General features: G+C 43.7%; 1 protein-coding gene and 1 pseudogene across 1 annotated transcript in view; one reads left to right on the forward strand and one right to left on the reverse strand.

The window, feature by feature from the left end:
• Positions 1 to 15,446, reverse strand: part of MECP2 (methyl-CpG binding protein 2) — a 70,095-nt gene extending 54,649 nt beyond the window's left edge. The window contains exons 1-2 of the mRNA XM_012813218.1: positions 15,301 to 15,446; positions 9,793 to 9,916 (exon numbers count right to left, since the gene is read on the reverse strand). Coding sequence (XP_012668672.1) covers positions 9,793 to 9,806 — 14 coding nt within the window. The 5' untranslated portion in view covers positions 9,807 to 9,916; positions 15,301 to 15,446. The remainder of the gene's footprint in view (positions 1 to 9,792; positions 9,917 to 15,300) is intronic.
• Positions 14,741 to 17,832, forward strand: part of LOC100963907 — a 41,775-nt pseudogene continuing 38,683 nt past the window's right edge.

A 17,832-nucleotide genomic window follows, 5' to 3' on the forward strand; every position in this document is an offset into this window, starting at 1 on the left:
TTGTTTGGCGGGTCCGGGCTGGGGATTCGAACCCGCCACCTTAGGTGTACGTGGCTGGCACCTTAGCCGGTTGAGCTATAGGCGCCGAGCCAACAACATTATCTTAAGAATTGCTGCTAGAATAATATGTGTTTCTTCAGTAATCATTAAAGAACCAGACCTTGAGAAGGATCTAATAATTACCCTAATGCAGTAATGAAGTAATAAGCATGCATGATATTCCAAAATATTTGTAACAACTACAATATGATATAAAAGCATCTCTGATCTCTCTTGGTGACACTCATGTATAGTCCAGATACCACCATGGTCTGGTGCCTATAATTGCCAATGAAAGAAATGTGGATTTTCAGTGAGAGGTCAGTGAAAATAAAGATGGAATGTTTTCCCCATCCATGGTCACAGACCTCCCTCGAATTTCTCAACCCCAGAATCAAATCCTTTGGTCTAGAAAGATAAACACCAAATGTATCTATTCATTTTCTAAGTTTTCTACAATGATGTTTTACTTACATAATTAAAGAGCTGAATAAACATTATATTTTTGTTTGTTTTGTCTTAAACCTGGAAAGATGAGTAAAAAATTTTATACAATTGATTACAAGCCATATTAACTTTTTTTTTTTTTGGTAGAGACAGAGTCTCACTCTATCGCCCTGGGTAGAGTGCCCTGGCATCACGTAGCTCACAGCAACTTCCAGCTCTTGGGCCTAGGTGATTCTCTTCCCTCAGCCTCCGGAGTAGCTGGGACCACAGGCGCCCACCACAACGCCTGGCTATTTTTTGGTTGCAGCCATCATTGTTGTTTGGCGGGCCTGGGCTGGATTCAAACCCGCCACCTTAGGTATGTATGTGGCTGGCACCATAGCCACTTGAGCCACAGGCGCCGAGCCATATTAACATTTTTAACATAATGACAGCACTTAAGAAAAGAGACTTCCAGGCTGGGCGCGGTGGCTCACGCCTGTAATCCTAGCACTCTGGGAGGCAAAGGTGAGTGGATTGCCTGAGCTCATGGGTTGAGACTAGCCTGAGCAAGAGCGAGACCTCATCTCTACAAATAGCTGGGTGTTGTGGCCAGCACTTGTAGTCCCAGCTACTTGGGAGGCTGAGGCAAGAGGAACGCTTGAGCACAGGAGTTTGAGGTTGCTGTGAGCTATGATGCCACTGCACTCTACCAAGAGTGACAAAGTGAGACTCTGTCTCAAAACAATAAATAGACTTCCAACCTTCCCTAAGTGCTTAAATGTTATCATTATTACTTTCAAGTTAAAAAGAACAAAAAGACAAAATGTCTGTCACAACTGCAGACATTTGTCTATTTTTTTTTTTGCCAAGTTAATTCCAAAAACAGTTGAAAATAGCAGAGCAAATTAGTACTAAATATGGACTAATACATTCCACTGTTTACAAAAACACAAAACCCAGAAACACATGGGATTTGTATTTTAAAAATAACATTTAAAATTACATACCTCAAGAAACCAAAATGTTTTAATGATTTTTTTTGTTCTTTAATGATTTTCAAAAATGATACACAAAGTTAGCTCATTCTTGAAAGTGCTTCTTTTTTTTTTTTTTGAGACAGAGTCTCAATTCATTGCCCTCAGTAGAGTGCTGTGGCATCACAGCTCACAGCAACCTCCAACTCTAGGGCTTAAGTGATTTTGCCTTAGCATCCCGAGTAGCTGAGACTGCAGGTGCCCACCACAACTCCTGGTTATTTTTTTGTTGCAGTTTGGCAGGGACCGGGTTCAAACCCGCCACCCTTGGTATATGGGGCTGGTGTCCTACCCACTGAGCCACAGGCACTGCCCTCCAGTTCAAGTTTTAGCAGCAATGTGGAATGTTGCCAAGGAGATGGAGACAAAGTAAAATGTGCATATCTCAGAAGCATGCTTTGCTTTCTTTCAAATCTAAAAATAAAACCTTTGGACTGCCCTATTAGTAAGTCTAGAAAATGTGTGCCTTTTTTTGTGGAAAGCTTTCACAAACACAGGAATAAAAATTTCTTCTTCTTGGTTAACAGGACCAAAGGATATAAACATAAACCAGATGCCCATCCATGTTTCTCTACAGTTCCATTCTCCCTCGGGGCTCTAGTTAGTTGAGTTTCTGTTGTAAAATTGTTCCCAAGGCACAAGGTGACATGTTACATGAATGAACATGGTCTAAACAGAGCAACACAGACCTGGCTCAAAACCCAAGTGGTGAGTAAAAAAAGTAAGCTGTAGAATGTTTCATATAGTAGGGTTATCAGACTGTAAAAATATGCAAAGCACTATAGAATACAGCACACTGAATGTAAAATACAACAGAAACTTTGCATAGAAAGTAACCTGATCTTCAGGGGATGGGCCACCTTGGGAAGACAGGGCAAAGAGTACAACCAGGGGCTGGGATTCAGCTAGATCTGTTATACTGGAGTTCCATAAAAGGCTGCTAACAGAAATAAGTCAAACTGCTAACATTTCCTAAGTCTGGGTAGAAACTACCTGAGTAGCTACAAGAGCAGTACTTAAGAGCAAGAAAGAACAAACAGCAAGAAAAGGGGAAGCCCTGTCCTCATGGGTCCCCTAGGTCTCATGGAGCAGAAGTAAAGAGAAAAAAGGTTCTGTGAAGAGACCTGGAGTAGAGTGGGAAACTCAGGGGACCAATGGATGGGGTAGGAAGGCAACAGAAGGTGGCTCAAGGCAGATGGTCTCCAGAGCAATGTGGAATGGAAGTGGGGACAGGATGGAAGGACAAAGCAGCTTACATTGCCTTCTGGGGTGCAGGGAATATCTCAAAGCTTGATGTAGCCTGATAGGAAAGCAGGGCCTTTTCAGCATACCTGGTGCAGTGGTGCCCGAAAATCTGTTGACTGTAAAGCTGAAAATGGAAACCCTTTCTTCCACACGGCCTGACTTGGTGTTCCTGCCTCATCCCCACACACCGAATTACTCTGAACAGACTCGAGATTCTCTCCTATCTGAGCCTCCATACCTTCTGGGCCTTCCTCTCTCCCCATTAATGCTTTCTCCTTGACCTGGTTAACATTTCCTTATTGTTCAGATCTCAAGTGTCATTTTTCAAAGCAGTCTCTTGCTTGATCCCATCCCCTAGTCTATGTGGGATCCTCTCTATATTTTTATGTGCTCCCTTAGTGGCCGGTACTTCTTTCCATTACAGAAGTTGGCCCCTTGTAAATTTAGGGCCCATTTGCCTTTCTGTACCTCCCATAGACCAGAAGATTACTAATGGTAGAACAGTTCACAGCAGCTAGCACAGTAACTGACACATAATACCTGCTCAGTTACTATGGGTTAAATGAATAAAGTATTTCTATGCAGAGTACAGGAAAAGATGGTGGGGGGGGGGAGAGTACAACAGTCATAGAAAAATGAAGAACCAGCAATGTAGTCTTATATACTTCTAGGATACTCCTTATGCATATCACAACACAAATGAGGCAGAAAGTCAAGCAGCTGTGGGAGAATCTCCAACTCTGAGTCCCAGCTACCACAACTCAGAATGCTCCCCAAATAAAAATGCTCCGTTTTCTTCAAACTTCACAAAAAATAACTGGCTAAAGTTCCCTCATCAAATAAAAGGTCCTATCTCATATATCCTGCCCACAAGAGGTTACATCTGATGAAACACAACCTTCCTAAGTTTTGCTTTCTTGTACTAAGAACTACTTCCTAGCCTAATTAACAGCTCTCTAATCTCTACAAATAGTACTGCAGGCATAAATATGTGTGCTTAACTACTGTAGGCATAAATTTCTGTGCTTACTCATATGTAGTTTTTTCTTTAACATCTGAAATTAAAAGTCCATTCCTGATTCAGCAGTATCTATGAAAGTTTAAAATGTATATCCTGTCGAGTGTGGTAGCTCATGCCTGTAATCCCAGCACTCAGGGAAGCTGAGGCAAGTGGATTGCCGGAGCTCATGAGTTCGAAACAAGCCTGAGCCAGAGCGAGACCTCGTCTCTTAAAAAAAAAAAAAGAAAAAATAGCCGGGCATTGTGGCAGGCGCCTGTGGTCCCAGCTACTTGGAGGCTGAGGGAAGAGAATCGTTTAAGCCCAAGAGTTGAGGTTGCTATGAGCTGTGAGCCACAGCACCCTAGAGAGCCATGGCACTCTACTGAAGGCAATAAGGTGAGACTCTGTCTCAAAAAAAAAAAAAAAAGGAGTATATACCCTTTCACCCAGCAAGATCCACTTTTAGGAATTTCTACTACAGATAAACTTGCCTGTGAGCAAAATAGTATATGTAAAAGAATATTCACTACAACATTAAAAAATTAAAAAACTGAAAACACGAATACCCATCAATAGAAAACTGGTTAAATAAATTATGGTACATCCATGTACTATATTTAAACCCAAGCCTAAAAAAGAATGATATGGCTCTACATGAACTGATTCCAAACAATCTCCAAGGTATACTAACTAAAAGAGCAAACTTTACAAATGTGCATTACATTTTATAGTTTGTGCAAAAATACCCCCACTCTTGTTTGCTTGTGTATACACACAAACCCATATAATTTATATAGACAGAAAGCAGAACAGTGGTTGCCAAGGAGGTGGGGGAGGAGGAAATAACTGGAGTTAGTGTTTAATGGGTATAGAATTTTAGTCCTGTAAGATGAAGACATTTCTGGAGGCCAGTGGTGATAGTTGTACAACAATGTGAATGGACTTACTGCCACTGAACTGTATACTCAAAAATGATTAAAAAGGTAAATTTTGTTACATCTATTTTACCACAATAAAAATGTAATACACACACTTTTTTTTTTAAAAGAAGAAATTTTTAAAATCATCATGATGGCTGCTTCTGGGGAGAAAAATCAATGCTTGGAAACAGGGTAGTGGGGAGACCTTTTGCTCTATAACTTTTCATATTGCCTTTTTCGTTCTGTATCAATATAACTAAGTATAAAAAAAATTTTAAAAACGCCAGTCTTATATAAGATATCTTGCCTTTAATTGTAAGTCATTTATTATATCCTTCTCCTTTAAGTAAAATATATTTTTGCTGGGTGTGGTGGGGCACACTTGTAACCCTAGCACTCTGGGAGGCCGAGGCAGGAAGATCATTTGAGGCAAGGAGATTGAGACAGGCCTGAGCACAAGGGACCCCATCTTTACTAAAAATATAAAATTAAAAAAAAAAACCCAGAAAAATTAGCTGGATGTTACAGCAGGCACCAGTAGTCCCAGCTACTTGGGAGGCTGAAGCAGAAGGATCACGTGAGCCCAAGAGTTTGAGGTTACAGTGAGCTATGACAGCATTCTAGCCCCCGGTAACAGAGCACAACCCTGTCTCAAAAAAAATTTTGTTTTCAGGCTCAGTGCCTGTAGCTCAGCAGCTAGGGTACCAGCCACATACAGAGGAGCTGGCGGGTTCAAATACAGCCCAGGCCTGCCAAACAACAGCTACAACCAAAAAATAGCCAGGTGTTGTGGCAGGCACTTGTAGTCCCAGCTAGTTGGGAGGCTCAGGCAAGAGAATTTCTTAAGCCCAAAGTTTGAGGTTGCTGTGAACTACGATGCCATGGCACTCTACCCAGGGCAAGAATTTGAGACTTCGTCTGAAAAAAAAAAATTTTGTTTTCAATCTAAGTTAGAATTCCATTCGATTTTGAGGATATTTATTAGATTTAAGTGATGGAAATTCCAAAGATTAAACTTGTTACCTTAAGAATACATTCACTGGCTTGGCGCCCAAAGCACAGTGGTTATGGTGTTAGCCACATACACCAAGGTCCAAACCCAGCCCAGGCCAACTAAACAACTGCAACAAAAAAAATAGCTGGGCATTGTGGGGGGTACCTGTAGTCCCAGCTACTTGGGAGGCTGAGGTAAGAGAATCGCTTAAGCCCAAGAGTTTGAGGTTGCTGTGAGCTGTGATGTCACAGTACTCTATGGAGGGCGACACAGTGAGACTCTGTCTCAAAAAAAAAAAATACATTCACTAAAAGCCTATCTTATTTTTATTAGCTATTATAGAAAAGCTTCAAAATCATCATAGAAGAAAATTATCATTTTTACCAGTATACAACTTTCATTCCATCATAACCAAGCTAGATGAATACAGAACTGTTTCGATGGAAAAAAAAGTTACCATCATCATAATTTAAAACCAGTTACACGAGTTGGAAAACAAATTATGCTTATGTCATGGTCTATCGTAAATCTCTTAATTCACATGCCAGAATTTAAAGCATGCACATATACACACAACCCTCTGGATTCCTCCTTATTTATCTAAAACCTGCTCTTGTGATGATCTGCTATTTTCTCAAGTCTTCTAAAATGAACACTGTAACCTTAACTCCAGACAAAGAGAAGGTGCTACTTCTGGGCTCAGCCCTACTCCTGGCTTTAAGCAAGTGCTCAATAGTTGTTGGGTGAATAAAGATTATCTGCAGATGGGCCTGTCATTAAGCCCCCTAAAGAAAAAAATTCAGAAATAAAGCAACTTTATAGAAAATGTAGGAAAAAATTTAAGAAATAACATTCTTTACTTGAATAAATCAGCATTTGTTAAAGGTGATGATCAGATGACTGATTCACCAAATGGCTAAGACACAACTGGCTAAGTGGGTCCTAGACTTCATCCTATCCCACAGTTAAATACAAAAACAGGTATTTAAAAAAACACAGGAAAAACATAGGACAACTTACCTATAAGGTTCTTTTGTATGTATTAAATATTGTGTGACTATAGCACATTATCAATTTTTTTTAGGAAGAAAGAAAACACAGGTGACTACTGATTTTTTCTTAGAGTAGGAAAGGACTTTCTAAGTATATAAACAAAAGACCTAGTAAGAGAAATTTTTTATAACAAAAAGACAAGTGGAATCAGGACATATGACAAAGTAGGAAAAATATCACATAATGACAAAAAGTTAAACTTTAATACATTAAGAATTCTTACAAATCAATTTAAAAAGACATATCCTAATAGAAGAATGAATAGAGAACAAGAACAGGCAATTCACAAAGACCAAATACGAAAGGCCAACGATTACTGAGGTTCAGCTTCAGTAATAATCCACGAACATCAACTTGAAAGATGCATATCTGATTCTGAGAGGGATTGGGAAAATAATACTTTCTCAGATTGTCGTGGGAACTGGGATAGCCATTTTGAAAGGTGATGTGGCAGTACCACCAGCAACTCCAAGTCTAGGCAGCCGTTCTTCAAAAAGACTGGCACATGAGGAAGTTCAATCTCACAGTATTTTTAATAGCAAACCATTGGGAAATCCAATAGAGGGATGATGAAATGCATGATGGTAAGTCAGCATCAGACTACACTGCTATTTAAAAGAAATGAGGCAGAAATAAATATGTGAGATGGATAGCAGAATATGTATATGTAATACCATCTTCTTTCTTAAAAACACAAAAGTGCATACTATAGTCTTAGAAGATTTAGAAGGATCTACGTTAAGGTATTAACAGCAGTTACTCTGAGCAGTGGGAGAAGAGGGTAAGGAGCTTTCATTCTTTTTTTTTTTTTTTTTTTTTGACAGAGTCTCATTGTGTGGCCCTCGTAGAGTGCTGTGGCATCATGGCTCACAGCAACCTCAAACTCTTGGGCTTAAGCGAGTCTCTTGCCTCAGTCTCCCAAGCAGCTGGGACTACAGGCACCCACCAAAACGGCCAGCTATTTTTTTGTGGCAGTTGTCACTGCTGTTTACCTGGCTGGGGCTGGGTTCGAACCTGCCGGCCTCAGTATATGTGGCTAGTGCTGTAACCACTGTGCTACAGACACTGAGCTGGAGCTTTCTTTTTTTTACTTGATAAACTTTTAAGTGGTTTGATTTGATAAAAGCATGTATTATTTTTGCAATTTTTTAAAAGGTAAAAGATGAAAAATAGTAAGATATCAAACATTTATCTACTAAACACAGGTTTTGTCTTTTGAGAATTCCCTTAAAAGTTCCTTGAAGCTCAAATGGCTGCACCTTTCCCATTCATAAGCAGTAAGAGATTTTAAAAAGAACTCTTCCTGTCTATATTTCTTAGGAAAAACTGTATAGCATCACTACTGCCTCTTTTATAAAATCCATTCGTAATCTGTGACTATTAAAAAATACAAACCACCCTCAGGACCAACATCTACCAGAAGAAACCCATTCACTGCCCATATTACATTTAGTCCACACAATTTCCGAGACAAAGCACAAAGCACTAACCATCCAACTCCCACAAGCATAAATATGTGGAGTACAAAGAACATCCTGTCAGCAGAGACCAGCGCAAACCCCGCAGCAGTTAAGGGGAATGACAATTTGAGTCACAGGATCAGTAGAACCAAATTTGAGACTTGGAGGCAGCTTGACACCCTTCACTTCCATTTACACTTTCTATTCTCTTCCACCTAAACCTTGCCCCCACCATAATCCCCAAATGGGCTATTTGTCATGGATGTCTACAATAGCTTTATACTGAGGTATCAGAAACCACTAGAATAGTGGTTCTAAACCTTCCTAATGCAGTGGTCCTTTAATACAGTTCCAGTGGATCGCGACCCACAGGTTGAGAACCACTGCACTAGAGAGACACAACAAAGTGCTACTTGGGGTCTCAGCTGGAATCACAATGGCAGCATATGCGAAAACTCACATTTTTTTTTCCTTAGGAAAAGAAACAAGAAAATTCAATTGGAACACTTTGCTTTACCACACAGAATTTTTAAAATCCAGGTGCCAAAACATCAAATGTGGGCCAGGTAGGGGTGGCTAATGCCTGTAATCACAGCACTTTGGGAGGCCAAGGAGAGAGGATTGCTTGATGCCAGGAGTTTTGAGATCAGCCTGGACAATAAAGTGAGGCCCTGACTCTACGAAAAATTAAAAAATTAGCCAGGCATGGAGGCATGAGCCCTGTAGTCCTAGCTACTAAGGAGGCTGAGGCAGGAAGACAACGTGAGTTTCAGGCTGCAGTGATGATCACACCACTGAATTCCAGCCTGGTCAACAAAGCAAGACCTTATCTCAACAACAACAAAAACAACAACAAAACAAACAAAAACTTGAGATTTTGAGCCTGACAGCTGGGAAACTAAGGAACCATTCATTTTTACAAAACTAAAGTCCACACAGTGGTACCAAAGCAGTTCAAAGTGCAACTGATAGAGCACCTGAATGTCAGACCTAGAATAACTCGGATCCTCACATTTCACAAAGCACTCATCCTGCTCTAGAACCCCAAAAGCCAGATGTATGTCTAGGCACTGTCTTCAGTTGCTATAGGAGTGTGGCAGGCACATGCCACCTAGCCAGGGGCCTTGCTATTCTGTGACAGCTTTCAGGAGGTATCCTTTTAGGGGACCACACTAGTCCCCATACCTGAAAATACATTACCACTGCTCACTAATCCTAGCCAGTAAGTAATTTACCCAAAAGCAAAGCAAACAAATCATGGTGAAGACCACTAGGCAAGAGCGGCAGCACAAGTGAAGAACCCAGTACCCGCGCTCTCAGGTCAGCCAACCTGCTTAAAGGTGAACTGAAGTTGCAGATCACCAGTTCCGGCTCTAATCTGATGCCCGCCCTCAGAACACCCTGTAGCTACCAAGTAACCCTACCAAAACTAACCTTTCAGGGCTCAGGGAAGTGACTTTTTTTTATTATATGGCACAGTTTGGCACAGTTAAGTCTTTAGTCTTTGGGGTACTTTTATACTGTCCAAGAGTTGTATATCTTTTTTTTCCTTTTGTTTTTAAAAACAGATGGCCAAACCAGGACATATACTAAAAAAAAAAAAAGGAAGGTTACTTACCTGAGCCCTAACATCCCAGCTACTATGGAATCCTGTTGGAGCTGGTCTACAGAAGCAAGGTGTATTCTGGGGAGTCACATGTCACATCAAAGCAGGAACTGGTGAGGCTGTATTTTTATGGAGCCTAAAACAAAGAAAATTGTAAGTTGAAAGCTCCCATTGAGCTGCACAACCTTTTTCCCAAGGCTATTTGGGACATTCTGAAGATAAACGCATAAGATAAATGGATAGACAAAGTACTACCCTATTTCCCAGCTTACCTAGCTAGAAACAAAGGACAAACTGCAAATTACTGGCAAGTAACACATGGTGCCAAAATAAAGGAAAGATTCATGCTCTTTAGAATTGACACTATCATAAGTCTTGTCACCTTGGGGGACACTTGGACACTACAAAGCCTACCATGAGTGGTGACATCTGACAAGTATTTTTTCCACCACGTCATACAGAAATACTTGGGGAGAGAATACATGTTCAAGATAACACACGACATCAAAATATCACCCTCCAAAGAACACATGGCAAAGTCTCCCTTCTTTTTCAAGCAACTGAACTTAGAACAAGCTGCTGTAACACCAAGGTGCTTTAACCCCAAGGGGAAAAAGCAGCAGCAAAGGAAACCAAGCACCCTGAGAGTTCCAAAAGTATCATCTAAAATAAGCAAGTCTATTTCAGAGCAATCACTTTTAAGCCTCTCAGATCGGTAAATCTGAAGGTTCAACAAACTGAGTTATTAAGCTGATAGTTTCTCTTTTGCTTTTGAATATTGTTCAAAAAAGGACTTTTGTCACTGTATTGTTTGTCACAAGATAACCATCATTACCATGTTAAAACCTAAAAGGCAGCATGTTAATTAGCTAATCTCTAATACCAGGGCAATCCCAAGAGTAATACTTTTAAATTTAGACTAAAAGCTCATCGTATACAATTTAGGGACTATTCAACAATTACTCATCTACTCAAACTCACAAGAAGGGCAACTCCCATCAAGTCTTTTACTGGTCTATAGCTACCAGCACTTAGAATTATCTTTTGGGGTACAGTGAAGCCTCATAATTCCCATGAACAGTCAAATCTTAGAATACTTTGAAATCCCAGATGTCAAGTTAATAGTATTACTTGGTTAGCCATATAATAAAAACCAAATCCTGGCTGAGAGGCCCTGGAAAAGTCACAACTTCTCACAGACACAAGTTTTTTAGGGTGGCACCCATAGCTGAATGGGTAGGGAGCCAGCCACATGCACCGAGGCTGGCAGGTTCAAACTCGGCTTAGGCCAGCTAAAACAACAACTGCAACAACAACAAAAATAGCCAGGTATTGTGGTGGGCACCTGTAGTCCCAGCTACTTGGGAAGCTGAGGCAAGAGAATCACTTAAGCTCAAGAGTTTGAGGTCGCTGTGAGCTGTGATGCCACAGCACTCTACTGAGGGTAACATAGTGAGACTGTCTCAAAAAAAATTTTTTTACCTTGCAAATTGAGGGAGCTGGACTAAGATTCCTTCTAGTTCTGAAAGTTTATGGTCTTTGATTAATTCAAGGTTTCAAGGAAAAAAAAAAAAGCCAGAAAATAAGAGCAGTTGAGAACCCAATAAAAAAGTCCATATATATAACATCTTCTGGCTCTTAGACAAGGAAGCACATCCTTATTAAGGCTTGGTCCTGTCAACTTCAGAAGCAATAACAAGAGTCCAGACATCTGCAGAAACTCAACAGTAGCTACACACTGTGGTGAGGACACATTCATAAGCCAGCAGACCCAGCATAAGTGTGCCCTGAAGAAGTTATGAAGGCCCAGGCTTTATTTTTTAATGGATAGTCACCCTCCCTTGATATGGGAGTGGGGATACCCTGCCTACCCCTAAATTCCAGCTCCCACTCAGTAAACCCAAGCACCATACCTACTATCAAAGTGGTGGAACCTAGTATTTAAGCAACAGCATGTAAATCAAGCTTTCATTAGGAAAAGGTTCTTTGCAAGGGAAAAGTAGAGAACAGGTAAAAGCAGAAGGGCATAACTTTTGTGTAAACAAGCTGAAAGAGGAGAGACTATTTACATTTGTCCTACCCAAAATGATGTAAAGGCACAGCATTTGACTGAACAGCAGCAGCTTGACTGGGAAGGGCTGGTTTGGAAGCACTAAAGACAAGGCCTTTCCAATGCAGCAACAATACTGTTCTATCCCCCCTACCAAAAGACTTTTTCTAACAACCACAGAAGACTGGTCTGCATGGCTGTCACCAAAGCAGAGAGCAGCAAAAACAAGCAAGTATCCTGCCGTGCTCTCTGGAACTCAACAGTCTAGGACTGTGCTTTACCCCATGCACTTAAAACATTAGTTATTACCAACGTCAAATGTTTCCTCCTTTTCAGATAGGCAGCCTGGTGACAAAATGCTCTTAATCAATTAAGATTTCCACTGATATTCATCTTTATTTCAGGTTCTAGAACACGTCATTTATCATGCAAATAGTCCCAACCTTAGTAGTAGAAAGCAGGCTCAAGGAAGGAACTAACAATTTTACCTCTACTATTCTTTACCCTAGGTTACAGAAATGCACTTCTTCCATTTCTGCGTGGTGGAAAGAATGTTTGGGTGGGGCCAGTATCACAGTGGGCTCATCTAGTCAGTTTTTCTTTCAAACTCCACAGCTTTGCCTCCCTGCCCCACTAGTCTAGGTTGCATGGAGGCAAAGCAGGCAGAGCAAATGACTCTGGCTGGAAATAAAAACACAGAATAGAGGCCAAGGCAGGAGCTCAGAAGTTTGCTTGAGTTCAGGAGTTTGAAGTTAGTGTGAGCTAGGCTGACACCATGGCACTCTAGGCTGGGCAGCAGAGTGAGACTCTGTCTCAAAAAATAAGAAATAAAAACACCAGGCTCCCGTGGCACAATGGTTATGGGGCCGGCCACATGCCCGGAGGGTGGTGGGTTCAAACCCAGCCTGGGCCAGCTAAACAACGACAACTGCAACAACAAAAAAAATACAATAAAATAAAAACACAGAACGCAAGTACCCCTTTGAAATCACAGTGATCCATGCCTTACCCCAGACCTATCTCAGGATTCAACTAGCACAAAAGTCAGAGTAGGACTGACTGCATGATGCTCTCCTATCTGTTGAAACAAAGACCTGATAATCTAAGTTTAAAGGGGTCCAGGCACATTTTTAGTAACAGAAAATAGGAAGGTATAATAGGCTGGTACTGGCAAGAAAGCCGTAGAAGGTTTCTTCCAGCTGTCAGGGCATGCTGACTTCAGGTGCCACCAGGCACTTTGGAGAGAAACTATATTCTGGGTTTTTTTTTTTTTTTTTTTTTTTTGTAGAGACAGAGTCCCACCTTTTCGCCCTCAGTAGAGTGCAGTGGAGTCGCTCCAGCAACCTCCAACTCCTGGGCTTAGGCGATTCTTCTGCCTCAGCCTCCCAAGTAGCTGGGACTACAGGCGCCCGCCACAACGACCAGCTATTTTTAGTCGCAGTTTGGCCGGGGCTGGGTTTGAACCCACCACCCTCGGTATATGGGGCCGGCGCCCTACTCACTGAGCCACAGGCGCCTCCCAAGAAACTATATTCTGGAAGCTGCCTGCGCTGTTTAAAGGGGTACAGGGTTTCTGAAGGGGTGAACAAAGTGCCAACTATGAAAAACAAAGCAGAAATCTTAAGTTGTCATGTCTCAAGCTCAGATGTGCAAACCCTGGAATCTTCGCCAAATGAGGTTTATGTGTCTGCGTGTAGATGTGAATGTGCCCACCCTAGTCATCAGCCACTTAGCTGAACTGCCATGAATGGATATCTATGGGGACTTAATCAATTATACCTCTACTAGACTGATTGTGCTCTTAAAGGTTCTGACATTTCCCAGTGAGAAAATAAAACCAAGCTTCCTGACTGGAAATCCAGATGAAAATACCAGTCACAAAACCCAAAATTACCTGGAGTAATAATTGCCTATGAGTGAATTTTACTCTTGAGGCCAGTATACAGTTCATTTTTACAGGATATCAAGATGCCTAAAACTTGAGAGTCCTACAACATCTAAGCCACTGAGAGCCACACACCAATAGGTTTGGTACCATGATCACCAACTACCCCCTGAATTTCCACCGTATCATCTCCCAATTGGGGGGTACTAATTCCACACACCAAACACACAAGTACAAATGGCACACCAGAGCCCATTCCTGTTCCTGGAAAAACCAGAAGCACACATCTGCCTGACCATGAGTCAGGAATATCAATTTTTGTGGTGGAGCCCATTTCTGCTGTGACCAACCCACACCCAAACACACTCACAACACAAGCAACCGTCATGGAGATATTTCACAGCAAGCTTTCCCCTTTCCCACTCGAGGTCCACACTTAGCAACGTCATTAACAGTCTCTCTGTGAGTCTCATGTTTAGACTTATCATGAGCTTACGTCTTCAGAACAAAACCACAGAAACATTGCCATTGCCACATAAAAGTCACCTGAGTTTCAGTTTGGGTGATTTCAGTTATAACGAAACTGAAAAAAAGAATAAACTTTTAGGGACAATCCACAGGAGAGACAGCGTTGTGATGAACTTGTCCCATCTGGTACTGGTGATCCTGAGAGCTCCAGGGCAATGAGAGCCTGTTACATACTATGTCCCATTCCACTTATGTAACTGGATGATCGCCGGCGAAGGAGGGAGGATGGGAGAGCGCTCATATTCCGAGGCCACAGCACCCCCAAAGAACCTCTGAGCGCCCTGCGAGTACGCTCCCACCAAAAAGCCTCAGGTGTGGCCGGTTGCACGGTCGCTTTGATGGGAACTATAATCACCTATTTATGAGCTGTGGGACCCAGGAACACAATGTCTAGTCCCTTTTGCGGATGGACAATAATCCCCACCTACTTGTTCCTGTTAGATGGGGAGAGAAACTGGTGGACCGACTCGCTCGCAGTGGGGGCCAAAAGTCACGGAATGGGAGAGAAAGAGGGGGAGGCAAAGCCTGGAAATGGGGGTGAGAGCGCCGAAGCCCTTGTGGCGCACTCTCCCGACGGGAGGCGAACTGCGCACGCGCGCCGGCGGTGGGGGGAGCCGAGTAACGGGAGAGGGGGCGCGCGAGGGAGGGAGAGGGAAGAGAGCAATCCAAAGAGGCCGGGGCCGCGGGCGCGCGACGGCGCCGCGGCCCAAACCCCGAAAAGGGCAGGAGCGCGCGCAGCCCCAACCAGCGAAGCCCCAGCGACAGGGGCGCTCTCGGGGCTGGGGCCGGGATGTGCGCCGAGAGCGGGCAAGAGGGAGGGTGGCGTCAAGCGAAGGAGGCTCCCTCCGGGGAGGCAGCGCCGAGGACGGTCACCAACGAGCGCGGGTGACGGACCGAGGGGAGAGCCGCCACCGGCGGGAGGGGGAGGGTAGAGAGGAGGGACGCCATCCGCCAGCGGTGTCGTCCGACCCCGCAAGTCCCTCCCGCGCCACGTCCCGCCCCTGTCTCCCGCCCCCCGGCAAAGGTCCCAGCCCGCGGCGGCGGCGGCCCCACTCACAGTCTCTCTTCCTCGCCTCCTCCTCCTCCTCCGCTCGGCGCGGCGGCGGCGGCGGCGGCCATTTTCCGGACGGTTTTTTACCACAGCCCTCTCTCCGAGAGGAGGGAGCGCGCGCGCCGCCGACGCCGGGACCCCGCACGGCCGACGTCGTGCCCCGCCCTCCCGGGCGGCCTGCGCGCTGCTGCACCTGCGCGCCCTCGCCCCGCCCCCGGCACCGCCGCGAGCCCGCTTATTATTGGCTGCGGAGGCTAGGCCGGGCCGGGGCATCAGCGGCGACGCAGTCAATTGGTCGGAGTTCCTGCCCATTTCAGCCAGGGAAAAGGGGGAAGATCCCTATCCAGCTGCCGATTGGTTGCAGTCGGCTGTCACTTGCAGAAAAGAGGCGGCTGGGGCGTGGAAGAACTGGTTTACTGGGCGTAATTTGAATGTTAGGAATTAATGGGGCCCTTGCGGATGCTGGGCAAGCGAAGGCCTAGGCTCGGAACGCCCGTTTGCGCGGCTCTACCGGGCTGATAACCTGCTATCCATAAATGCATTGAGTATGCTGCAGTAAACATTTCGCTGCATCCGCATTTTCTCAATATCACCATCTTCAGCACAAGCAGCAAAATTGCCTGCCTTGGAGTTTGACGTTCTGGCCAAGGGACTTTGGTTTAAGAGGCCTACTCACTGCATTATTTCATCCAAGCCTGCCCAGTGCCACAGTCTCATAAGAGCTGGGAGTAAACTGACAGCAAATCACAGCCCTAGCCTTCGCAGAATTTTGGTTGGGAGAGAGGGTGCATGCCAAGGCTACCTAAGACCTGTCACTTCCAACTCAGATGTTTTGGTGGAGGTGTGAATAAGGGACAATAGGAGCCCAGAAGAAGTAGCGCTTAGGTTTGCCTGGAAGATGTAATTTGGGAGCTGAGATCCAGCACTTCCTCTTCTGGGCGAGGTGATTTGGAGCTTAGATCCAGAAATTCTGTTTCAGGAAAATATTTAAAGAGTATGAGAAAAGTTCTAGACAATGGGTGTTCAACAGAATATTTTAAGGTGACCTTAGCCTGTACCAATTCTCATCCAATCCATTCAGTGTTCCTTGTGCTAGTTCTATACTTAACAAGGAAGCTTCTGATTTTGATTTGGGTCCCTATCCCCATTTAAAAAATGAATGGCACAGTACTGAACAAGACAACAAATTAACATTCTTGTGAGGAAGATTCGTACTGAACAAGCATATAATTTCACAGAGTGATAAGAGCTTTGAGACTGGTAAAGCAAGAGTAAAGAGAGCACTGTTTACATATGCACTGGCTTTTGCTCTCATTTTATTCCTCCATATGGATATCTTGGGAAAGAACATTCTGGCCAAATTCAAAGGCCTTAAGACTATGCCTGGCATCTTGGGCAACAACAAGGAGGCCAATGTTGTTGGTGATGGGAGAGGCAGCCAGGGCCACTAGGAGAACTGGGCATTTATTCCAGCATGATAAGTCATTGGAGGATTTCGAGCTGGAAGCACACATTATTAGGCCTATGTGTGTATGTGCAGAGTGGATAACTGGCTGTGGTGGGACAAATCTAAGAGCAAGAGGCCAGTTGGGAGGCCCTGGCAACAATCTAGGAGAATGAGATGATAGTGATTTTTTTTTTTTGGCTGAGGCTGGGTTTGAACCCATCACGTCCGACATATGGGGTCAGTGCCCTATTCCTTTGAGCTACAGGCACCACCCAGAGATGATAGAGAAGTTATGAGATTCAAGATATGTTTTCAAAATCAAGCCAAAGGACTGGATGTAGGATATGGCAAAAGAGAAGAAACAGGGATGAATCCTGAGTTTTGAGCTTGAGTTACTAATTGAATAAGGGTGCTTTTCACCATGATGAGGAAAACTAGAGGAAAAACACTTTTTCAGAGGTGCAGATCAAGAATTCTGTTTGGGCCATATTAAGCTTGGGGTGCCTAATGGTGAGAAAGTGGAGATGTTGAGTAGGCAGTTGGGCCTGTGATGCTGTAATCTAGATATATAGCTAAAGCAGTCAACAAGTCAACAAGCTGAACATTTAATTTAAGAAACTGTAAAAGAAACATTAGAGGCCAGTGGTAGTGGCTCAAAGTTGTAATCCTAGCACTTTGAAAGGCCAAGGCAGGAGGCTCGCTTGAGGGCAGAAGTTTGAGACTACCCTGGGCAACACAGTGAGATCTCATTTCTAAAAAAATAAATAAATAAAAATAATTAGCTAGGTGTGCACATGCACCTATAGCCTCATCTACTTGGGAGGCTGAGCTGGGGGAATTGCTTGAACCCAGGAGTTTGAGGTTACTGTAAGCCAGCAGTTCTCAACCTGTGGGTCGCGACTGCTTTGTAACAATGAGAATACAGGGCAGCACCTGTGGCTCAGTGATTAGGGCGCTGGCCCCATATACTGAAGGTGGCAGGTTCAAACCCGGCCCTGGCCAAACTGCAACAAAAAAATAGCCAGATGTTGTGGCGGGCGCTTGTAGTCCCAGCTACTCAGGAGGCTGAGGCAAGAGAATCACCTAAGCCC

This window comes from Otolemur garnettii, unplaced genomic scaffold (genome assembly GCF_000181295.1).
Source record: "Otolemur garnettii isolate 467f Iridium unplaced genomic scaffold, OtoGar3 scaffold00249, whole genome shotgun sequence".
Lineage (NCBI taxonomy): Eukaryota > Metazoa > Chordata > Mammalia > Primates > Galagidae > Otolemur > Otolemur garnettii.